The sequence below is a fragment of the Pelophylax lessonae genome (genome assembly GCF_965119305.1).
Source record: "Pelophylax lessonae genome assembly, chromosome: 3".
Classification (NCBI taxonomy): domain Eukaryota; kingdom Metazoa; phylum Chordata; class Amphibia; order Anura; family Ranidae; genus Pelophylax; species Pelophylax lessonae.
In genome coordinates, this window is record NC_138770.1 from 180,412,545 (window position 1) to 180,437,821 (window position 25,277).

At 46.1% G+C, this 25,277-nt stretch overlaps 1 protein-coding gene across 1 annotated transcript; it reads right to left on the reverse strand.

Annotated features, from left to right (window-relative positions):
• Positions 1 to 5,271: 5,271 nt before the first annotated feature.
• Positions 5,272 to 25,091, reverse strand: WDR53 (WD repeat domain 53). The gene is made up of 3 exons (XM_082251958.1): positions 25,031 to 25,091; positions 16,851 to 17,348; positions 5,272 to 6,009 (listed from the first exon to the last, which is right to left on the reverse strand). Exons 2-3 carry the CDS (start codon positions 17,328 to 17,330, stop codon positions 5,434 to 5,436), a joined length of 1,056 nt encoding a protein of 351 aa, XP_082108084.1. The 5' UTR covers positions 17,331 to 17,348; positions 25,031 to 25,091; the 3' UTR covers positions 5,272 to 5,433.
• Between the last annotated feature and the right edge of the window lie 186 nt (positions 25,092 to 25,277).

The window sequence follows — 25,277 nt, forward strand, 5'->3', positions numbered from 1 at the left end:
TGGGACTGCCCATATGTGTAGCCAGATTATTTTTCTGCCTAGTGTCCTACTCCTGTATATATATATAAAATATGATCAGTAACATGCATTCCTGCTCTGCTTAGTGTGAATGGGACCTCAGGGGTGGCTTATAGAAATGGTCTGTTGGAGATGTGCATCAGCTGGAATTCTGAACTTTATTTACCTTCACACCCCCCTCTCCACTCACCCCGTTTTCAGCAGAAGCACTACATACAACATTCAAACTCTGCAGCCACTGAAGGTTACAGTGCACACAGAGCATGGTGAGGTCAGGAGAGCAGAGCTCGGTATTCAGGGAGGAGGAGGGGCAGGCAAAAAAACTTCTTACCTTTTAATCTTTCCTCGCTGCAAGAGAACACTACCGATCACAGGGGGAGGGGAGGGGGAGTTTCAGGACCCAGCAGTGTTGTGTTGACTCCCTCACTGACGTCACAAGAAGGCGGGGAGGAAAGGAGGGGGGAGGGGGGAGGGAGAGGTCACGGAAGTGCCGAGCTGTGAGTCTGAGACAGTGAATGCAGCCGACGGCTTCACAGAGGAGACAGGCAGGGAAAGATGCAGCACAACTAATCGAAGGATCAACTAATCGATAATGACAATCGTGGACAACGATTGTAATTATCGATTATTATCGATTAGTTGTTTCAGCCCTAGACTAGAGTCAAACTCAACTTTGTAGCTGGGCCGAATGACCTGGTGGACCCTTTTGTCTTGTACCAGGGAAGTCAATGGGTCTGGAAACCAACAAAGACATCCCCTCAACACCGATACGGGTGAGGGCGCACCTTCATGCTGAAGGAGCCTTGTCTCCGGGTCTGGAGAAGCCTGCTCTCAGCTTGCCAGACCAGGACCACTGCCGAAAAAGAGAGCCAAGCCACTAGGTGAGCTGCATCCAATGAGGCATCACAGATAAACTGCAGCACCTGGACCAGCTGGTCCACCAGCTCAGCAAAGGCAGGGGGGAGCTGTTCTCCCTCTAGGTCAGGATGTAAAAGCTTAGCCCACTCGGTCAGAGTTTGCAACACCAGGGCAATGGTGAATACCGGCCTCGGTGCCGAACCAGCCACAGTGTGCATATTGCGGGCCACAGCCTCTGCTTTCCTGTTAACCGAATCCTTAAATGCCGGGGAATCTTCAACCAGAAACATGGTTGCCTTGTTTAATCTGGAAACCGGAGGGTCCACCACTGGTGGAACAGTTCACTTCTTAAGAAGGGACTCCTCATAGGGGTAACGAACCAGTAAATCGCTTAGGGACCCCAAGGGGATGCTTTGGTCGTGTCCACTCTTTAGCGACAATTCTGTCAAAATAGGCGGGGAAAGGAAACACCTTTGCCACTCTGGATGGCTTGTGAGTGCCAAAGGGAACCTGCGCCTCCGCCGCAGCTGCGTCCGCCATAGTCAAGGTCTCATGCACAGATACTATCAGTGCATCCACCAGCGCCATTTTGTGCGTGGGTGCAGATGTGGAGGAATTATCCTCAATATCTGTGGATTCCAGGCGTGTGGTCACAGACCGTGGCGGGCCGAATCAGGAGTCAGGATCTGATGACAGATGAGGCAGGGGGAGGCAGGGGGAGGCAGGGGAAGGCAGGGGGCGCTTTTTGCTAGCCCAATACCTGAAAAACCACCTCCACCCAGGACACAAAGGTGGGGACCCGTAGGACCCCGCAGCCTCAGAGAGGGGGTCAGGTGGGGAGATGTGCTTCAAAGACTCCATGAGTCACCACGGGGACTCCACAAAAAGTGTAAAAACACTGCTAAGAGACAACCCCCACCGCGCTTGCCAGGCACAAGCACTAAGTGATCCTCAGCAGAGAGAACACGACCAGACTCACCACCCAGCAGAAACAGGCACCTGCAGCCACCAGGAAGTGAAAAGATCCAGGAGTCAGCACCAGGGGATGAGGAAGGGCTCCCACTACCGAAATCCCTGCCCACAGGGATCCACTATCATGGCTGCCGCTATTTTCAATGGCAAACCACAGTAAAAAAGGCTGCCCAGACTACACAAACATGGCTGCCATGCATAGAAACACACAGGCTACAGCAAAATAGTAGCTCTGCGCAGCACCATGAGGCTCACAGGGAAAACCCTAGGCCACAGGGGTAGACCCAGGCAGGACAGGTGGCCCTGGCAGCAGCCACTACCTGGTACAACACCCTTCCCCCGCCCACAGCCGATCGTCCAGCGGCACCCCAAACGCCAGTACAGCGCCATGCCCCCATCCCAGGAGGTGGACCAGACCACTCACAAAACCCCAGCATAGGTGGAGGGGGGGGTGTAGGATGGAGGATCCGACTGTCCCAAGGAGAGCTACATGTCCACCCCAAAACCCTCCAGGGGGAGAGGGGGGGGGCAGCTACTCCCCATACCAGGAACCAGGCGGGCACCCCCCCAGACAGAACCCCTCGCCATCAAAATGGGGGGGCTGTCAGTGAGGAGGAACGCTGCAACTCAGGCCGAGACCTGGTCGTATGCAACCTCACGAGGTGTTAACCTCACAGGCTAGCCCCATCCAGTGGGGCTATGTTGCGGCCGATCGAGTGCCCAGACTGGGGTGACCACTGGATCTAGATTATCCAGCCCATTGCCCAGTCCGGCAGTTGATGGAAAGTATCTGAGGAAAGGGATTTAGGAGTAATTATTTCAGAAGACTTAAAGGTGGGAAGACAATGTAATAGAGCAGCACGAAATGCCAGCAGAATGCTTGGATGTATAGGGAGAGGTATAAGCAGTAGAAAGAGAGAAGTGCTTATGCCGCTGTACAGAACACTGGTGAGACCTCACTTGGAGTATTGTGCGCAGTACTGGAGGCCATATCTCCAGAAGGATATAGATACTCTAGAGAGAGTTCAGAGAAGAGCTACTAAACTAGTACATGGATTGCAGGAAAAAACTTACCAGGAAAGGATAAAGGACCTTAACATGTATAGCTTGGAAGAAAGAAGAGACAGAGGGGATATGATAGAAACATTTAAATACATAAAGGGAATCAACTCGGTAAAGGAGGAGAGCATATTTAAAAGAAGAAAAACTACCACAAGAGGACACAGTTTTAAATTAGAGGGGCAAAGGTTTAAAAGTAATATGAGGAAGTATTACTTTACTGAGAGAGTAGTGGATGCATGGAATAACCTTCCTGCAGAAGTGGTAGCTGCAAATACAGTGAAGGAGTTTAAGCATGCATGGGATAGGCATAAGGCTATCCTTCATATAAGATAGGGCCAGGGACTATTCATAGGATTCAGATATATTGGGCAGACTAGATGGGCCAAATGGTTCTTATCTGCCGACACATTCTATGTTTCTATGTTTCTATGATTGTAGGTCGCACAGGAAAAAAAACTTTCTATCTAAAAAAAATTTGCGAGGACCAGAGATCTCAGCAAGGAACTAGGTCTGTACTCCTGACTAGGCAGAAAAAAAAAGTACCTATAGCAGAAAGAGGGAGTATAGCCCCTGGGACTGCCCATAGGTGTAGCCAGATTATTTTTCTGCCTAGTGTCCTACTCCTGTAGGGAGCAGTATAACCCAATGGTTATGAAGCGCAGGAGCTGTGTCCATCAATGAATGAAAGAGAAATGTATTTTTGACACCATACAGTTCAATAGCAAAGCAAAAACAGCCTGTATCTAAGAAGCAGGTTAGAAGGAAATAGAAATATCAGATACTGATTGCAAATGCCTAAAAAACCCATAAGTCCTGAGGGAAACCTACGCCACGGTGCATGAATTTATACTCTAGGTGAAAAAAAAAAAAAAAAAGCACTCCTCCACTGACACCATAGCACACCGGGCCTCTTACCATCAGTGTTAATTTCGTCGACTAAAACGTTTTCGTCGACTAACACAATTCAGATGACTAAAATACGACTAAAACTAAAATGGCATTTTAGTCTTAAGACTAAAATACGACTAAAACTAAAATGGCATTTTAGTCAAAAGACTATAACTAAAACTAAATCGAAATTTGCTGCCAAAAATTAACACTGGTGCATGCTCAAAGCATAAATAATAACATATTAGATTTTTCACTCCAGGACCAGCAGTAGTATATAATGAGTTTGGAAATTGTAGAGAAATGCTTAAATAATGCATTACAAATTACAATTGAACTACACCCATTTGATTATAGATGACTAAAATGAGTTTTAGTCGACTAAAATGTAGGGCGTTTTAGTCGACTAAAATATACTGGAGTTTTAGTCGATTAAATACGACTAAAACTAAAACACTTGCAGAAGACTAAAATGGGACTAAAACTAAAATGCTGTTTTAGTCCTAAGACTAAGACTAAAACTAAATTGAAATTTGCTGCCAAAATTAACACTGCTTACCATAAGGTAGGGACCACTGAATTATAGATGGTCAAACAAGCGTTACAAAACTGCTCTGGCTTGTCTATAATCCTCAACAATGACATCCAAATAGCCTCAATCCTCAATGACATCCGCCCGATTCGCCCCTGTTCTGATTGGACAAAACGCAAAGGATGGAGCTTAACACGTCACATCGCAACACATGCCGACCGTGGCCATCTTTGCTGGTTGGAAACCATCCGGGTTTATGCTTTTTGACACGCCTGTTTTTATCCATTTAATTATTGTCTCAGAGGGACTAACAGGACCTATTTGGATGTCATTATTGATTATAGACAAACCAGAGGAGTTTTGGAACACTTGTATGACTACCTATACTCTGGTGGTCTATACTTTATGGTAAGAGGCCCAGTGTACCATGGTGTTGGTGGAGTGCTTTTTTCACCTATAGTATAAATTTATGCACCATGTGTGTACCCTGGGACTAATGGACTTTTATATCTAGGAACATGTATTTTCTGTTATACACTCTGGGAGTTCCTATTGATTGTGGAATTTATTCTGAATGAACTTTTAAGCTCTGCATTTCTTTTTTCTATTTCTACCAATTTATACCAGCAGTTTATGCTAGCTGCTATATATGACCTAAGCACAGCGAATATTTTCTGTTTAAATGCATAAAGCACCTAAAAGCATGCTGCATTTCATAAGTTCTACAGCAGACCTGTCACAACCTGAGACAATTTTAAATAAACATATAAAATAAAATGCATATGCAAATGTTAGTCAAAACACATGAAAACGCTCAGTGAATTCAGAGATAGGCAGCTAAAGTTCTGAAATGTATGTCTTTTGTCCTGATTAAAAAAAGGTATCACATTTTTCCAATGCTGCCAAAAAGGTGCATCAAAATGCAACATGACTACATCTGCATTCTACTGTTTGGTAGAATAAGCACTGTATGATCATGAATTATTCCACATTACATTAAATTGGTGTGGCAATAAGTTTTTTTTAAGGCACTGCAAAACATTGTCTAAGCTGCTTATTTCACATAACAAATTATTTGCTAAATAAAATAATTTTAAGTTCCCCTACAGCTCTCCTAACTGATACATGGATATGGAACTGCTTGGATCTGCCACAAGAACCACATTAGTTCCCTGAATTTCAGCTCCTAAAATCCAGTTCACTTTTTCCCCATGTTCAAAACAAAGTTTTGAGCTAAATCTTGGTGCAACCTCAGCCATTTGGGGGATCTTCGAATTAGAGGAGGACCTTCTAGAATTACGTTTCTGTTTTTGAGGAGGTGTGGTGTCCTTGCTGATGTCCCAGAGACAGACTCTACCATCATTACCTCCAGACAGTAAAATAGTTTGCATGGGATTTTGTCCAACAAAACTGACTTGAGAGACACCTTGAGTGTGAGCTTTAAAACACAGCTCCTCCTCAAACCGGGTTCCCGATATCCGGAAGAGTCGGATTTTGCCATCTTCAGCCCCACAACAGAAGACATTTCCACATGAAGAGACAGAAAGTGAATGTGCCAGAGGTGGGTTAAAGAGCTGGCCTGGAGATTGGTGGTTTTCCATATCTTCTTCATCCTGAGCCAAATGTTGAAGGTTTGTGATCCACAGTGGTCTTGTCTTCTGCATGTTCCAAAGCATCACCTGAAATACAAAAAAGGAACATGCCATATATATTATGGTAGTGTGTTCCCAAATGAGAAAGATCATAAACCCAATAATAAAATGCTTAAACTTTATTATAATGACCACTATTTATAGGAAGCACTGAAGGTATAGTCTGTGTACAACGGGAGTGGAATTTAAGCAGAATGAAGGCACCCAGTACTCTGCAAATCCACATTTGCCTTATTACTGGTGTTCACACCGAGTCTTGCAAGTCTTAACAGAAACCTGGTTCAGCTCTGAGAAAGGGAGCGAGTCTACCGAAACATGGCAACTTTCCGACCAGATGGTCCAATGATGGGACGTTCCGTCCATGACTGAAGCATTTGTGTTACATGCCTGCTGGTTTTATGAGTTTGCAATTATCCAATTGGCTGTGACTTTATAATAAATTTGTGTAATGTACGAGGAGCTTGCACCCTCTTGTGTGTGTTTTTTTGCAGTTTACTGAAGATTTCCTGCTCTGTGAAGGGGTACACCTGAGGAAGCATTATGCACCCAAGTTGCCTTGGGAGCATCCTATATTAATTTAAGTTAAATGTAATTTTGAATCCAAAATACATGTCTTTTTAAATAATTAGCTTCTTGTAATTATGTGTACAGCAGCACGCTGATAGGAAGATCTAGCACTAGGAGCCAACAAGGCTGTATTGTAAGCACATGTACTGACAGCAACATGCCAACAGGCTGATAAAACAGTCAAAAACTTGTCAGCGCGCTACTACTACCCTATCAAACAATTCGAAAGCTGGGATGTTTTTAAGTCAGGTCTTCAATTAAGCTGTACAACAAATCTTGTATGCATTTAAACTGCTTGCCTAGAGTTCAACTTTAAAGCAGAACTTAGGGCTCATCAAACAAATACCCCATTTTTACCCCCCCCCCCTCCCATTACAGGAAACACTAAAAACAGTTACTACATTTGAAAAATTCCTTACCATTGAAGAGAAAGTCTAACTGAATTTTCAGGAAGTCAACTCTCTAATTTAAAAGATGCAACATCTGTTCTGCCAAGGAGGAGGTGTTACAACCGTGATTACCTCATATCCTCTCCTCTCTCTCTCTACTGTACACTATAATGAAAATACACTTCCCATCATGCTTTGGAAATCACAGTGAATGTGGGAAGGTACACTAGGCCTGTACATGTTAAGAGTCGGTTCACACTAGCGCAACTTGTCAGGCGACTTGTCAGCCTGACAAGTCGCGCTCCATTGACCGCTACAGGACCCATTCTAATAGGAGCGACACAAGTCGCTCCGACTTAGAAAAAGGGTCCTGTACTACTTTGGGTTGACCTCGGAGCGACTTGCATAGACTTTCATTATGTGAAGTCCCTGCAAGTCGCTCCGAAGTCGTGGTGCATGGTAATGCACAAGTCGCCCCCGAAGTAGTAAGGAGTCGTGTGAACCGTCTCTTAATGTGAACAAGCCCACTTCAACATGAATCACACTCACTCCTTTTGCAGCCAGCCAGCCAGCCACACTACTCAGTATCACACAGCAGGATAGGTAGGTCACAGCCTTTTAAAGGCAAAGCATGTTTGTGTTCTCCTCCTCCAGCCACAACAGGAGATAAACATATTGCCCTTACTCGCTTTATGTAATCATTACCGAACTGTAGACACATGCCCATTATATATATTTTACCTGCTGTACTCTGCTGTAATTCAGTATTATAAATATTCCTCCTCCTGCTGTAGCTTTGAGATATTTCTAACAGCAATCAGTGCTTGTATGGTGTGAGCACATTCCTAGCCGCAACAAAGAAAGAGCCATGACATGCTACTTTACAGCAGCATATGGCACAAGTAAATGTCAGCAAGAGGGGAAAAAAAAAAAAACGGAATTTTTGTAAAATCTTACCTGTAAAATTCCTTTCTCTGAGTCCTCCGACAGTCGCCGCCTCTTCATATTCGTCACTAATGGGGTTATTGACCTTTGCTCCGTAGGAGTAGCTAGGCAACAGAATATATTAATATCAAAGCTTTTAGCATATCCCACCCCCAGGGGGTGGTCCCCTCAGTCAATACCTACCTGATTCCTGCACACCAACTCAGTTTCAGTAGAATAGCAGTAGAGTACATAAACAAACCCCAAAAGAGGGGCGGGGGCGGTGACTGTCGGAGGACTCAGAGAAAGGAATTTTACAGGTAAGATTTTACAAAAATTCCGTTTTCTCTTACATCCTCTGACAGTCGCCGCCTCTTCATATTCGTCACTAATGGGGACGTCCCAAAGCAGTGTAGACATGAGGGGTGGGAAAACAGCAGCCGCGCCTAAAGCAACGCAATACCCACATCAGAGAAAGGAACCTTACCAAAGTAAGAGAACCAACTGGGCAACAGGAAAATGTGCTCAACAGGAGCAACAACCCAGGAAAAAACAAGTAACCCAGGTGTAAAAACACCCCAACAGCCAAGGGCCCAAACAAGGGACCCTAAGGCACTGCCGCACTAAGAACTTTACGGCCAAAAGAAGCATCTGCCGATGCCTGAACATCCACTTTGTAAAATTTTGAGAAGGTGTGAACGGACGACCAAGTCGCCGCCTTACACACCTGGGCCACAGAAGCCCGATGATGACAGGCCCAAGACGTACTCAGAGATCTGGTAGAGTGCGCCTTCACAGGCACGGGAGGAACCTTCCCCCTCAAAGCATAGGCCTGCTCAATGGTCTGTCTGATCCATTTGGCGATGGTAGAAGCCGACGCCGCCATGCCCTTCCGAGGTCCCTCAGGAAGGACAAAGAGAGAATTCGACTTGCGAAAGGATTTAGTCGAAGACAGGTAAACCCTGATCGCCCTAACAACATCCAAGGAATGTAAAGCCACCTCCTTCGAATGCTTAGGCTTCGCGCAAAGCGAAGGCAAGACAACGTCCTCATTGAGGTGAAATTCAGAGATTCTCTTCGGAAGAAAAGATGGGTTAGGTCGCAAGACCACCTTATCCAAGTGAATCACCAAATACGGAGACTTGCAGGACAAAGCCACCAGCTCCGACACCCTGCGAGCCGAAGTGATCGCTACTAAGAAGGCAACCTTCTTGGACAACAAAGACAACGAGATCTCCCTGATATTTTCAAAAGGAGCATGTTGCAACACGGACAGAACAAGGTTCAAATCCCATGGAGGCAAAGGCTCCCTCCTAGGAGGGACCAAATGTCGCACCCCTTGAACAAAGGTGCTAACCAAAGAGTTAGATGCCACAGGACGTTGAAAAAGAAAGGCCAGCGCAGAAATCTGACCCTTAATCGTGGCCAACGCCAAACGCTGGTCCACGCCCGTTTGAAGGAAAGCCAACACTCTCGACACCGAGTAGGTGCGAGGGGAAAACCCCCTGGACTCACACCAGGCAAAATACGCCTTCCAAGTACGGTAGTAAATCTTCCCTGAAGAGGCCTTCCTGGCCTTGATCAAAGTGGGAATGACCTCAGGGGAGAGACCCCAATCCTTCAGGACCTGGCTTTCAACAGCCAGGCCGTTAAAGCCAGCGACTGTAAAGCAGGATGGAATATCGGTCCTTGAGACAGAAGGTCTGCTCGAAGAGGCAGACGCCACGGAGCGTCGACCGCCAGATTCACGAGGTCTGCGTACCAAGACCGGCGAGGCCAGTCCGGTGCCACCAGAATCACCATTTTCGGTTCCGAGGCCAACCTGCGAAGGAACCTGGACAGCAGCTGAATCGGTGGAAAGGCGTACATCAGGCGATACTGATGCCAGGGCGTCACTAACGCGTCCGAGGCGTCTGCCCAAGGATCGCGCGTCCTTGCCACGAACCTTTCCACGTTGTGGTTTAGACGAGACGCGAACAGGTCCACATCTGGGGACCCCCACGCGCACAACATCTGGAAGACATCCGGGTGAAGGGACCATTCCCCCTGGTCCAGGGTCTGGCGGCTCAGATAATCCGCCTGCCAGTTTTCCACCCCCGGAATGTGAACTGCAGAGATGGCCGGGACGTGCGTCTCGGCCCAAGACAGAATTTCGGCTACTTCCTGAGCCGCCCGGGCACTCCTGGTGCCCCCTTGGTGGTTGATGTAGGCCACCGCTGTGGCATTGTCCGTCTGCACCCAAACTGGACAGCCCTGAAGCCTGTCCGTCCAACGCAGAAGACAGAGATTTATCGCTCGCAATTCCAGAATGTTGATCGGAAGGGAGGATTCCTCCTCCGACCAAGTTCCCTGGGCGGACAGAACACCACCCCAGCCCGACAGGCTGGCATCCGTGGTGATCACCGTCCACGACAAAGGACGAAAGGACTTGCCCCCCGACACCGCCGGGGACTGGAGCCACCACAAAAGACCCCTTCGGGTGAGATGGCTTAACGACAGCCGCAGATCCAGAGATTGCGGACGCCCGTCCCACTTGGCCAGGACCTCCGCTTGAAGCTCCCGCGTGTGAAACTGGGCGAAGGGGATCGCCTCGAAGGCCGAAACCATCAACCCCAGACACCTCATACACGTCCGGAGGGACGAGCACTGATTGTCCCTGAGGGACCTGACTTCGCACTGAAGTGTCCGAAGCTTGTCTTCCGGCAGGAAGACCTTCGCCTGAACAGAGTCCAGAATCATCCCCAGGTAGGGAAGACGAACCGACGGACACGTCGATTTTGGAAAATTTATCGTCCAACCGAATTCCTGCAGAGTCTGCATTGTGATGGACAGGTCGTTCACCAGGCCCTGACTGGTCGCAGACCGAATCAGGATATCGTCCAGATACCCCAGGACAGAAATGCCCTGGGCCCTCAACAAGGCCAGAACCGGCGCAAGCACCTTGGTGAAAACCCGCGGAGCCGAAGCGAGACCGAAGGGTAACGCCACGAATTGATAATGATCCTCCGCAATGGCAAATCGAAGGTACCTCTGGTGACCCTCGAAAATGGGGATGTGTAGGTACGCATCCTTCAAGTCGATGGAGGCCATGAATTCCCCCAGAACCAGGGCAGCCACCACCGAGCGCAGGGATTCCATGCGAAACTTGCGAACCCGCACAAAGCGGTTCAGAGCTTTCAAGTCCAGAATCGGACGTACTTTGCCCTCCTTCCTGGGCACAGTGAACAGATTGGAATAGAACCCCCGAAATCTGTCCCGATGAGGCACCGGAACCACCACTCCCTGGGCCCGCAGGTCCCGCACCGCCAGGTGCAGATCCTGCAAGCGCTCTGGAGGCAGTTGAAGGTTTGAGGGGAAAAATCTGCCCGCCGGCCGAGAGAGAAACTCGATCTTGTATCCAGATCGAACGATTTCCTGAACCCACCTGTCCCGAATGCGGTCCAGCCAGGGTTGAAGAAAACCGAGCAAACGTCCCCCCACCCCAGAAACGGGTGAGGGCGCCCCTTCAGGCCGCATCGTTATGGGCAGCGGATCCGGACTGGCCGGACTTCTGCTTACCCGCCCACGGCTTCTTCTGGGAGCCTTGGCCTTTGAAGGGCTTGCCCTTATAGTGCGACCGAAAGGCACGAAAGGACCCCTGAGAGGGCCTAAACGAAGCATTCTTCTTACCACGAACAAACTTATTCTTGTGAGATTGGGGCAAGAGAGTGCTCTTACCCCCAGAAATACCCTTTATCAGAGTATCCAAAGATTGGCCAAAAAGACGAGATCCCGCGTAGGGCAAATTAGCCAAAGTCTTGCGAGAAGATTGGTCAACAGACCAACATTTCAGCCATATCAGGTGACCGTTCAAGACAGCCACACTAGAAAGACGCGCAGCCAAAGGGACTAAATCCAAGTCCGCATCACACAAATACATGACACCCTGATGAATCTGATCCACCATAGTCAAAGTTGTCGGCGGGTCAGAGTCAGCCACCAGAGTGCGCTTGAGCACCTGCATCCAATCCGCAATAGCCTGGGCTGCCATAATGGAAACAAAAATAGGCTTCAGCATAGAGCCAGCAACCGTATTGGCATGACGAGCCAGAGATTCCAATCTCCTGTCCGTCGGGTCCCGGAACACCGGGGTATCCTCAGCAGGGATCGCAGTTGATTTATTCAAAATTGCCACCGCGTGATCCACCTGAGGCGGTACACACCAACGCTCATCAGTAGCCGGTGTAAAGGGATAACGCAGCTTGAACCTACTCGGCACAGCAAAAGGCTTTTTTAAATTGCGCCATTGCTCATCAACCGTGCGCTGAAATTCCGTGGGTGGGAGGAAACTTGCAATCCTGAGAATCCATGCCCCAGCAAAGTAATTAATAAAGGGTACTGCCCCTTTAAGATCGCGGCGAGCGCTGCCCACCGCACCCACTGAACACACTGACCCCCACAGGGACAAGAAACTGGGCAAGGAATACAGGAAAAAGGGAGATAAAAAACCTGGAGAGCTCACACAGGCTGCTGCACCGATCGCTGTCCCAGAGGAAAAGGAAGTGATGCAAGACTGACCGCCCCTATGAAGCCTATGCAAGGCTACACAAACATGGCCGCTGGCTGAGGAAAAAACCCTGGGCAAAGAGAACATGGCACTGACATGTGGTGATCGATCGCCGCTCAAAATGGCGGCGTTTGGCGCCAAAAACGCTGTGCAGTACCTCACAGGACTAGAGGTGTACCGAACTGTTCGCCGGCGGACAGTTCCCGGCGAACTTAGCATGTTCGCATTCGCCGCTGCGGGCGAACATATGCGATGTTCGGTCCGCCCCCTATAATACATCATTGAGGCAAACTTTGACCCTGAACTTCACAGTCAGCAGGCACATTTCCAGCCAATCAGCATACCTCCCTCCCACCTCCTATAAATAAGCAAGGGCAGCATCCATCTTAGATCATTCTGAAGCAGTGTGTGTTAGTGAGAGCAGGGAGAGCTGCTGCTGCTGCTGTTAAGCTAGGGACAGTTGTTAGTCAGTGTTCCTGGTCTTGCTAGTCAGTGTTCTTGGTCCACTACTGCTGTAAGGACAGCATCCTGACAGCACCCCAAAAAGCCCTTCTAAGGGCTGGTATTTGTGTAATTTTTTTTATATATATATATATATATATAGTGTCCCCCAAAAGCCCTTTTAAGGGCTGGTAATTGAGTTTTTTCTTTATATATATATATATATATCTATTGTACACTGCAGTTGCCTGCCCGCTGTGTGTGAGAGGCCACAGACCCACCACAGACTGTACTGTGTGCACACCACACTCATTTCGGGTGGCACAGGCACAGTACCTTGCATTTTAAAAAATATTTTTTTTTTCCTCTGTCATAATTGCAGTGAGTGCTGTGTCAGGTCCACAGAGTGTACTGTACCCACTGCAGTGCATTGCCCACCACTGATATATATACGGTGGCACAGCATCTTGTTGCAAATTGAAAAAAATATATATATATTTTTTATTATTGCAGTTGCCTGGGCTGCCAGTGACTGTCAGGTCCACAAAGTGTACTGTGCCCACTGCAGTGCCACTGCGTGCCCACCCACCACTGATATATATACGGTGGCACAGCAGCTTGCAAAGTAAAAATATATATTTTTTTTTATAATTGCAGTTGCCTGGGTGCCAGTGACTGTCAGGTCCACAGAGTGTACTGTGCCCACTGCAGTGCCACTGCCCACCCACCACTGATATATACGGTGGCAGGCATGACTTTTTTGGATTAGTGTCTGGGGGGGTCTAAAAAGCGTACCTGTGAAGTTTCAGCTCTGTAGCATGTCCAGAACCAGAAAAAAAAGATCATATAGGTGTAAAAGGGGTTCCCACCATCCCTGCTCTACTGAAAAATGATCTTTTTTTCTGGTTCTGGACATGCTAAAGAGCTGAAACTTCACAGGTACACTTTTTAGACCCCCTAGACACTAAATCACAAAAAAAGTTCTTAAAAATTGTCATTTTTGATAGAGAGCCAATTATTGGAAAAATTAAAAAAAAAAAAAAAAAAAAATGTCTTTGTATTTATTGTCTGGGGGGTCTAAAAAGCGTACCTGTGAAGTTTCAGCTCTGTAGCATGTCCAGAACCAGAAAAAAAATAGAATTAGGGTTAGGGCTAGGGTTAGGGTTATTTTTAGTGCTTAGGGTTAGAGGGTTAGAGTTAGAGGGGTAGGGGTAGGGCTACTAACTCTAACCCTAAGTATCTCACCGTAACCCTAACCCTAGCCCCTAACACTAAACCTAACCCTAACCCTCTAACCATAACCCTAACCCTCTAACCTTAACCCTAATTCGTAATTTTTTCTGGTTCCGGACATGCTACAGAGCTGAAACTTCACAGGTACACTTTTTAGACCCACCAGATGCTAAATCCAAAGAAATGTTTTATTTTTATTTTTTTTTTAAATTTTTCCAATAATTGGCTCTCTATCAAAAAATTACAATTTTTAAGAACTTTTTTTTGTGTGATTCAGTGTCTGGGGGTCTAAAAAGTGTACCTGTGAAGTTTCAGCTCTGTAGCATGTCCAGAACCAGAAAAAAAATTAGAATTAGGGTTAGGGCTAGGGTTATTTTTAGTGCTTAGGGTTAGACGGTTAGGGTTAGAGGCGTAGGGGTAGGGTTACTAACTCTAACCCTAAGTATCTCACCGAAACCCTAACCCTAGCCCCTAACACTAAACCTAACCCTAACCCTTAAAGCCCAGTTCCTGTCCCATTTTGGTCGGTTCTGGTCTGTTTGCGGTGCGTTAAACGGGGAGTTTGGTCTGTCACTGTGAAGCGGGCGTAACCCTTACACTACCTGATCGATACAACATCATACCTGATCGTATACACACACTGGATGTTTTAAAGCACGTTATTCCAAACAATTTAGGAATTTTAGGTGATTTATGCCCTTTATGGAATAAAACCTGACTCTGCGTCAACTACGTAATTTTCCATGGGAGTTTTGCCATGGATCCCCCTCCGGCATGCCACAGTCCAGGTGTTTGTCCCCTTGAAACAACTTTTCCATTACTATTGTGGCCAGAAAGCGTCCCTGTGGGTTTTAAAATTCGCCTGCCTATTAAAGTCTATGGCGGTTCGCAATGTTCGCGAACATTCGCCGATGTTTTATTCGGCGAATTTTATGTTCGCGACATCACTACACAGGACCTGCCACCACAACTTTTGCCCCAGAAAAATGGCAGATCGCCGCACAGCATGCTGAAAATCTGACTGCTGCATATGACACCCAGCAGAGCAGGAGAGCCCCCCCCTCACAGCCCACACACAGGCAGCAAGTGCACACAGGAGCTGACAGGGAACACAGCAGCCACACAGACATGCAGGGTCACACAGTCCCAGACTGACACCCAAAAAAGACAGGTCCCCACATAGAGTTACATTTACCAGTCCGGATGGCGTGGGGAGCCTGCTCCAGCGACCAAACCGCAGTACTGAGGACAGGGAGTGTCGCAAGCCTGACGCAGTGGAGTTGCGGTGCAAAACCGCAATGGCGTCCAGTAAGGTAGCCACCTCACCGATAGCATCCCTGCAGCGAACAGGGATGGGTCGTTCAATGTGCCAGGGCAAAACCTAAGCTGAACGCTCGATGGCAGGCTGGGAAGCCCCTGGCCCTGAGCCCTGGGATCCAGGGTGGCCAGACTGAGACCCAGCGCCGCACGATCATCTTCATCAGAAGAACTAACTAACGCTGAAAATAAACAGCTAAGTAAAAGAAAGAGAAAAAACATCAAATAAAATCAAAAAAGAGAAAAGTGGCTGAGACTAAGAGCCCCAGCACAGGAACAGCCTGCATACTCCTGAGCTAGGCATATGAAACTGAGTTGGTATGCAGGAAGCAGGGAGGTATTGACTGAGGGGACCACCCCCTGGGGGTTGGATATGCTAAAAGCTTTGATATTAATATATTCTGTTGCCTAGCTACTCCTACGGAGCAAAGGTCAATAACCCCATTAGTGACGAATATGAAGAGGCGGCGACTGTCGGAGGATGTAAGAGAAAAAAAGTATTGCAAACTTACTAATCAATACTACAATAATGGTGGAACCCTCTAATGTATGGAAAACCCAATAGACTTCAATATTACCACAATACTGGTCTCTGTAATATGCAACATCACATATAAAATACACATCAAACTGAAAATAAGGCAATGAAACTTTGCAGGGATGGTAGAAACCGCTCCTACAGCTATTTAGCAGTGGACAGTGCAAGTTGGGCAGTGGACAGTGTCAGTAAAGCAATGGACGGTGTCCACTGCTTATCGGTGCAGCCTCATCAGTGCCCATTGGTGCAGCCTCATCAGTGCCCATTGGTGCAGCCAGGATCGTTCGGAGAGCTGGCCAGATGACACAGAGCGGGGATCTCCCGCTTTGACATCTTGTAGGTATAACGTCGGTCGCTGTAAAGTCCTCCTGGACCGGCATTGGACCAGAACTTTACAGCGGCCAGCGTTTCACAGCGGGAGATCCCCGCTCTGTGTTATCGGGGCCGGCTCTCCTAACAATCCCTGTGCAGCAATGACAGATGGCTGACAGAAGGCAGTGGGGGGTGTTGGGGGTGGTGAGTGGCATGCTGGCAAGAAGAAGAGGAGAAGGACACCCCCTTCATGGGTGGTACAGTCCGGGGGTCTGTGAGACCCCTCCACCCACAACAGCAAGTAGGGACAGAAGTACATCCTTGCTTGCTGTGAAGAGAACTACAAATGGGACATGCCAAGACCGGTGGCTGGGGGAACAGCAGCCACTGGTCTTACAAACAGGAAACCCCTGGGGATTAATGGTTTTACTTCAAAATCGTCAGGCTATTACAGAGGAACTACTGAGTTAAGAAGATGGATGGTTAATTTGGTAAAAGGTAGGAGATTAGCAATAAGGACATGGCAAAAGTTTCTGCCCAGAGTTCTCCTTTAAATGTGAATTATTTACACAGATAAACCAGATATGGAGCTGTAACCCACCTGCATGTCAAGTCCACATGACACAAGACTCTGAGGTCGGCTGGGCCTGAAAGTGACTGCGGAGCAGATGTTAGTGTGCCTCTGCAGTGTCCGGCAGACCTTTTTAGTTTGCAGATCCAAAACTTTCACTGCGCCAGAGTCATCAGCTGCAGCCAATAGGCTGTCCAATTCATTGACAGAAATGCAGTTGATTTCTTCTTTACTGATACTAAAGCTCTCCACAGGCTCTGTAAAAACCCTGGTGTCCAACACACTCACTGTCTCCCCATGAGAAGCATAAAGTTTTGTTGAAGAAGCTGGAGAGAATACAATCCCAGCGACATCATCCTCGCCACGGAAGTTCAGTTTTCCTATCGGATGTCCCTGCTCACTCCAGATAGTCAGCTCCCCACATTCAGCCCCTGAAGCAACAATTCTTTCTTTGCTAATGGCCAGACTTAAAACAGCACAGGAATGACCGGAATCCCACTTTGCAGTCATTGTCCTACTTATAAGGGCCTAGGAAGAAGAAGAAGAAAAAAAACAAGGCTCACAGTTTGATTTCTATGCCATAATATTAAAAGAATAGCATGCAATATTCCACAGAAACCTTTCAGACGTTTACTTTAAAAAGAATAAAACTTGGATTTCTGTTGAGCAGTAAAATGTACACTTTAGTTTTAAAGTGACCCATGTCATGCCTCAGGTCAGTACCTGAGCAAAGAGGCTGACATAAGTTCTTTGTTCCAGCTCTCATCTCCCCACTGTGTAACAGAAGACAGAAGGTTGGAAGATGCATAGTTGCCTTGGGCAACCAAACTTTGCACTACCATATTAAAGAACTCCAAAAAACACACACTAAAGCTACATATTTGGGTTTTTTTTTGTCATTTTTTAAAGGATTGTTAGTAGCTTTTGGACCCCAAAACAAATTGTTTTCACACACAGGGCGGTTTCTTCTCTAAAATGACAGTGCAATGATTTATCCTTATATGTACATGTTATTAATGCACTTGTCGCTTATCAATGTCTACAGATATTGTTTCGGAAACTTCTGTAAAATCCGTTCTACAGTACATGTAGTATCATTGAGGATCCTTCGATAAAAACATTTGTAAACAGAAAAACCTAACAGGTTGTAAACCCTTTTCTTCCCAATCCAAAACAAAAAAATTGTAAAAAAAATTACCTCTGCAATGCCCCCCATTCTATTGCAAAGGTATATGCTGGTGGAGTCTAGGGGATAGAGGGAAAGCCTATATATATATATATATATATATATATATATATATATATATAATATATATATATATATATATATATATATATATATATATATATATATATATATATATATATATATATATATATATATATATATAAAGCCCAACTCCATGCCAATATGAAATTTAAATAGTGCATTGTCCCCTGCACAGACTTGATTGCAAAAACTTCTTCCTAAACCATTGTGTAGTGTGATGGATCAAAGTATTAGTTTCATCTATGAGCCAAGTTAATTTCCTGCCTTGAGGACCAGGCATTTTTCCCTACTTATTAACTTCTTGGGAACTGGTCCCCTTACCGTCTCTGCGAGTTCTGTCTCTGGAGCCTATGAGAGAGGACCTGGCAGCTGAAGGTTGCTTCCAACAACAGGAAACTTCCACATCACATGGGCAGTAATGTAGACATCCACCCTGGAAATAAAGAGATGAGAGAAAGTTTGTCACATGATCATAGCTTAAATGTAGTAAACTTGGTATTTTGATTGCTTTTTGTCCTACCAGCAGTTAGAGGGGGATGGGGAGGAGGTCGCCAACATCCTGGAGTGAGTGGGCTTTAACCTATTCCTTGCTTCCTCTTTAGCTGGCGCTCTTCCCTCCAACACTTTTGCATGGTACTCGATGACATCAGCATGTAAGCGTCTTTGAGTAGAGACTTTGGGAGAGTAGTTGCAGCGTGTGCTTAAAGCTTACTGGAGTGAGGAGCAAGATAAGTATACAGCCTGGTACACACTAGCAGTTTTTTTTTTCCTTCAACCCAGCGGGCTAAACAAAAAAAAAAAAACTAAAAAAGGTGCTCTGGGGGAGATCCTGTACTATCTGAGGTTAGTACAGCGATCTCTCCACTGAGCTATTGTGTTCTGATCAGGGGGCGGGGACAAAGGGAATTGGGAAAACCCGGCAGCTGGACACTGGCTGCCAGTGCATGCCCGCTCGGCTGGCTTATGTCGGACAGGCTGGCGTCAGCTGGTTTCTGTTGAACTGGAAGATATTGGGCCCGTGTGTACCAGGCATTACAGCTTATTCCTCTACCCTGATGCTTAAAGAGGAACTAAAGGTTTTTTTTTTTTATTTATTTATTTCGTTTTGGATAGAGTGGGAATGGGATTAGAGCACCAGTTTTTACTAGGGATTGACTGATACCGCTTTTTCAGGGCCGATACCGTGATCGATTTTTCGGCCACCCTTCAGGCTGATAGCCGATATTAGGTGCAGATATTCTGCACATTTAAAATTTTTATTTTTACACTGTCCTTTAATTTTTTTATCACTTTTAGTGCTGCCACAAGGAATGTAAACATCCCTTGTGACAGTATAAGGCAGTGACAGGTACTCATTATGGAAGGATCTGGGATCTAAAAGACCCCAAAGCCCTCCTCTGCACTTAAAAGCATTCAAAACGCCAAGTTTGGCTGTTTTGAATACTGTCTTTTTTTTTTTCTTAAATCTGGCACCTTTAAGGCTATAGTAACCGGAAGTGATGTCATGACATCGCTTCTGGGTTATTACATCGGAGAGCCAATCAAAGCCAATTCCAGCTTTGTTCGGGTCTTCGGCCTGTCCACGTACGTGCCGGCTGGTCGTTTGGGCCTCCCGGTGGGACAGGAGACCCAGGCAGAGCGGCAGAAGGCAGCGGGAGTGCCCTCCCTCTGCTTGTAATAACAGCCGAGCGGTTGCTTAGCTGCATCAATTGTTATTACAAGAAAGCCGACTGTCAGCTCTAAAAAACTGTACCAGGGTGATGTCTGTAGCTGCAGGCATCACTCCGGTACAACCACTTTAAGCAATGTCGGCCATATCTGCAAGTTTGTGGCCAATACTGATTAGGGATGCACCGATCCGACTTTTTTGGACCCGATACCGATATCTGGCGTTGTGAAATCGCCGATACCAAAACCGATGCGGAGCTACACACAAAGCAAGCGGCTGCAGTACAGAGCAAAGCCGCTGCTTCATGTGTACGGCTCCTCCATTCACAGGCGGAGTGCATCTGATATCACTCCGCCTGTGAGCCGGACCTATACAGGAAGTAGTGGCTCCCATCCCAAACTACTACTGCACCTAGTAAGGGATGGCTGAGCCGTTACCAAGCATAAACCGGGTCTGCCAGTGGATCGGTCAATGTTACCGATCCCCCGATCCATCTAAAATGGCCATTTCTGCGCCGATATCCGATCCGAATTTCGGATCGGTGCATCCCTAATACTGATACTTCAAAAAAAGTGAATATCGGCCTCCGATAATCAGTTGATCCCTAGTTTTTACTGCTGTCTGTGTCCCCTTTAGGAAGATTCACCCTACTTGTCTTGTTTATTATATTATCAAAAGTGAAAGAAAATAACATTAATACTGAAACAAGGCACCATGGCCTGAGGCGCTAGGAATAATACCTGACATTATTGCTCCCACACCTTAATGTAAGTGAGTTAAAGCGGTAGTAAACTCAGTCATAGCATATCATTTAAATGCAATCAACACCGGTAACATGTATTTTTCAATATAATAGAATGAAAGCAATCAATTATACGTTTTCCTAACCTGTATAATTTCATATTTTCTGTTCGGTTTTCTGTGATGTCGAGCGCCGCCATCCTTGCTGTGGTTTTCGTCTGCTGATTGCTGCTGTATTTCCGCCCACAGTATGGGTTTGTTCCTAAATCCCGCGCATGCGCAGTAGACGCCGAAACCAAGCCTCGTTTTGGTTTCATTCACCATTTGGACAGCCAATAGGAGGCTGTCCACTATCTCCCCTGTGACGTAGCAAGTCACATGGGGTAGTGGAGAATTTTTTTCATGGGGGAAGGTCGGAGTCTCGCGGGAGCACGGGGCTGACGTCTAGCAGAGGAAATGACGCAGCCCCGCAATAGACACTGAATTATTCCGGCAAGCTCATTATCTTGCCGGAAAATAAGATCACAATGAGCATGCGCGAGTGACGTAATTGACTGCAGCGATCTAAATCGAAGGAGAACGGCTGAAGTGACAGGCAGGGTAAAAGGTTGGTAAAATAATACGGACACAGATCATTTTGATTATGCAAAGTTGTAAAATTGGTGATACTACCGCTTTAATAATTGGCTTACAGTTTACTGTAATGTTCTTTCACAGTTATGTCTTTATTTTATCTTTGTAATAAGGTGACTACATTTATTGGGCTTTACCCCCCTTAGTAGGCTGACTCTACCAAATAGAGCAACAGCTTATCTGCTTTGGTTCTTTAGGTTTTTATGCATTTTGACTATGACAATCTAGCCCTGGACCATATTTGAGGGTGAATCCATCTATTGACATTTGAGAATGTTTGTATTATTGTATTTTGTTCAAATCTTTTGAATAAAAATCTATTGAAAGAGGAAAGTGAAAGAGAATACACAAGTTTGGTTGCCACCAGAACAGTAATAGAGAAGAAATCTTCCAATGGAGACACTAGTTCCGGGGACAGCCATCACTTTGAAGGGATTTCCTCTCACTTCCTGTTTTGGTTGTGGGGCAAGAAGTGATAGGACAGGGATTCCCAAACTACGGCCCTGCAATTGTTCAGGAACTACAATTCCCATCATGCCTGTTCATGTATGTGAATGTCAAAATTTTACAATGCCTCATGGGATGTGCAGTTCTGCAACAGCTGCAGGGCCGTAGTTTGGGAATCCCTGTGATATGAAATATCCCCAATATGCCACAAAAAAAAGATTATATGACAAGGGGTGTAAGCCTCCTTTAATCTATCCAAAAAAAAAATACATTATATTATATATATATATATATATATATATATATATATATATATATATATATATATATATATATATATATATATATATATATATATATATATATATATATATATATATATATATATATGAACTGAAGTTATAAAAAAAAAAAAAAAAACTGCAGAAAGGCTCTTTATTGCAGAAGAAACATGCAGTCTCACTTCTTCAATAAAATCCTCCTACCTGCTTATTTGCAGTCCTCTGTAAATCATACACTGTGCTGTACAGCTCTGTTTACATTCCAGCACACTGCCTATATTCCAGGAGGACTTAAAGAGGTTGTAAACCCACTTCACAAACTTTTACCTATAGGTAAGCCTATATTAAGGCTTACCTATAGGTGCTATAAATATCTCCTAAACTTGTACCGTTTAGGAGATATTTAGAGTGCATACTGCCGATGATGTCATCGGCGCATGCTCTCTGAAGAAACGGCCACCCGTGCCGTTCCTTCAGAGTCCTATGCCGTGAACGGCGGCTCCCGCGCGGGAGTGATGTAATCGCGCCTCCGGCCAATCAGATGGCCGGAGGACGCGAACCCGGAAGCAGGACGGCCGGACATGTCGGCCGTCCTGTCGCTGAGGGGGCGGCACGGCGTGGGGGTTTGTTTTAAGGTAAGTACTTAAGTACGCTTTACAGGGCTTTTTTTTTCTTGTTTTTTTTTGAGTGACTTTACTTCCTCTTTTACTCCTACACATGCATTGGAGTAACATCATTCCGCCCCAGCCAATCAAGATGTGAGCACAGAACCTCACATGCATCGGATCGTTGAAACCAAAAGGAAAGTATTTTTGTCTTTAGTTCTTCTTTAATGTGAATTGACCCCTTGCAGAGCTAGTTCGTTCATTTGAATTTAAAAAATATGTAAACCCAACACATATTCCTGATATGTGCCTGCTATACTGTGTACTTGTATGAAAAAGTCTCCTGTTCTCTTTGTATTGCTTCCTTTGTGTGAAATTCCTGGTGTTCATGCCAGTCCCTCTGCTTTACTATTAAAAACTTACCACACTAAGCAGGAGAGCACGCCATGGTCAGTTTTCTAGCTAAGCCGGAAACTCAGGCCTGCTCTCCTCCAATGATCAGACTTGTCCTGAGACGCCCCCGCTGCACAGCCTGTCACTGAGAAACTCAGCGTGCTGCTGCTTCTCCTCCCCCAGCTCTGATGTAGCTGAGAACAGAGGAAATGTGATCACTTATAAAAAAGGGAAAACATTTATTTACTACACTAATTTACTAAGTCATATCAACATGGATGTTTCACCACTTTCTCAAACTATCTTTCCAAAACCAAGCTCATAGGTTTTCCTCCCCCACGTGCCTCTCCCCCTGATTTCTCGGTCAAGATTGATGGCACAACTATCCACCCATCCCCACAAGCCAGGGTTCTAGGTGTAATCCTGGACTATCCTTTCAGCCCCACGTCCACTGTCCAAAGCTTGCCGCCTCAACCTCCGCAACATCTCCAAAATACATCCCTTTCTAACCACTTTGGCACCTTTTCGAGTGGAGGGGAAAGTAGGTACCTGTTTTTAACAGGTACCCGTCCCCACTTCCGAGTGATTTTGCCACAGCGAGGAAGTCCCCCCCCCCCCCCTTCGCCCGCCACCAGGCCATTCACATATTGCAGTGTGCTTCCTGCATGCGCAGTAGTGGCTTCACAGAGGGCTCAAAAGGCTTCACTGCCGGTTTAACTTACAAGGATGGATGGCGGCAGCAGCAGCACCCAAGAGCCTATTGAAAAATTGGCTGGGGTACTGACATCAGGGAATCCATGGACAGGTAAGAGTCCTAATGATAAAAGTCAGCAGCTACAGTTTTTGTAGCTGCTGAATTTTTATTTTTTGATGGGGGAGCTGTAGCTCTTCTTAAAAGTTCAAAATTGTAACAATAACTTGCAAAGCCATCCACAACTCTGCCCCCAGCTACAACACCAACCTAGTCATTCCTCCCAAGACCTCCTGCTCTATAACTCTCTTGTCACCTCCTCCCATGCTCACCTTTAGGACTTTTTCATAGCCTCTCCCATCCTATGGAACTCTCTACCCCAATCTGTCCAATTATCTCCTACTCTGTTTGCTTTTAGATGATACATAAAATCCTATCTCTTCAAAGAAGCCTTTCCTGCCCCCACCTAACAACTGTTCTTTATTTTCTCCATCAGATCCTCCCCCACAGTTATTACCTTTTGTAATGAGCAGGGCGCTCCTATTGCTCCTGTATTGAATTGTGTCTGTACTGTCTGCCCTAACATTGTAAAACCCTGCGCAAACGGTTGGTGCTATAAAAATCCTGAAAAATAATAAATTATTTTGAATTATTTTTATTTTTCTACACAAAAATGTTTTGCCATTCATTTCTATTTTAACCAAAATGGGTTTCTTTACAAGGTGACTGTTTACAAGGTGATCGTTTACAATCACTTTAAAGGGTAGCTCACCTTTATAGAAAATCTGTAAGGTGAACTTACACTGGACCCCCTTCTTCATCCCGCAGTCCTGCTGACCTGGAGTCCAGCGATCACCTGCTGTGAGATATTGGGTCACCCTTTAACCGATCCGGGGATTTGAAATTCCCATGGCTTAATCTCCTAAACATTCCTCTCTGCATGTACGGATAGGAAGCATTCTAATTGGTCAGTGCTGACCAATCAGAACCCACCTAGCCCGTCCTGTTAGTGCTGGAAAAAAGGACAGAAAGCCTTGGGGATTTCACACTCCGGACCAATAAAGCCACGACCTGATGTCCCACAGCAGGTGATCGCAGGACTCTGGGGTCAGCGGGACTGGGGGGGTCCAGTGTTAGTTCACCTAACAGTAAAGTTTAACTTACACCTTAATGTTTGAGTATTGTCCGTGATACTTTTTTTTATTTGCACTAACATACAATTTTTCAGGACAAGCTTTTGGGGTATGTCCCCTTCTTCTTTAATGTTAGGGAGATTGCCCGTGACTTCCTGTTGTGTCTAGGGGGGCAGGAAGTCGCCTCAATGGGTCACACAAACTGACCAGGCTTCCATCTACTCCATGCAAGTCTGTAAACAGACCGTACGTGTTTTCTTTACAAGAGTTCCTGCTCAATCTACAGCCTGATCTCTGGAGGAACAGATAAATACATCAGAAAGGTATACCCATGCAAACCACATTACCCTGAGGCATTCCTGCGGTACAGTTGAGGCCCGGGTTCCTGTGTAGTGTAAGGGGGGACTCACAAATCATAGGAAGTCCGCGCTGGCTGTCACCTGTCCTGAGCGCACACAACACACGCCGCATGCACTTGACTCCCAGACACTCTACTTCCGCTATACCTTCCAGATCCCTCTGATTGGCTGCTTACACACCGCAGAAGTAAAAGCGATGTCTGATTGGAAGATCAGCGACTATAGGGAGGGGTTA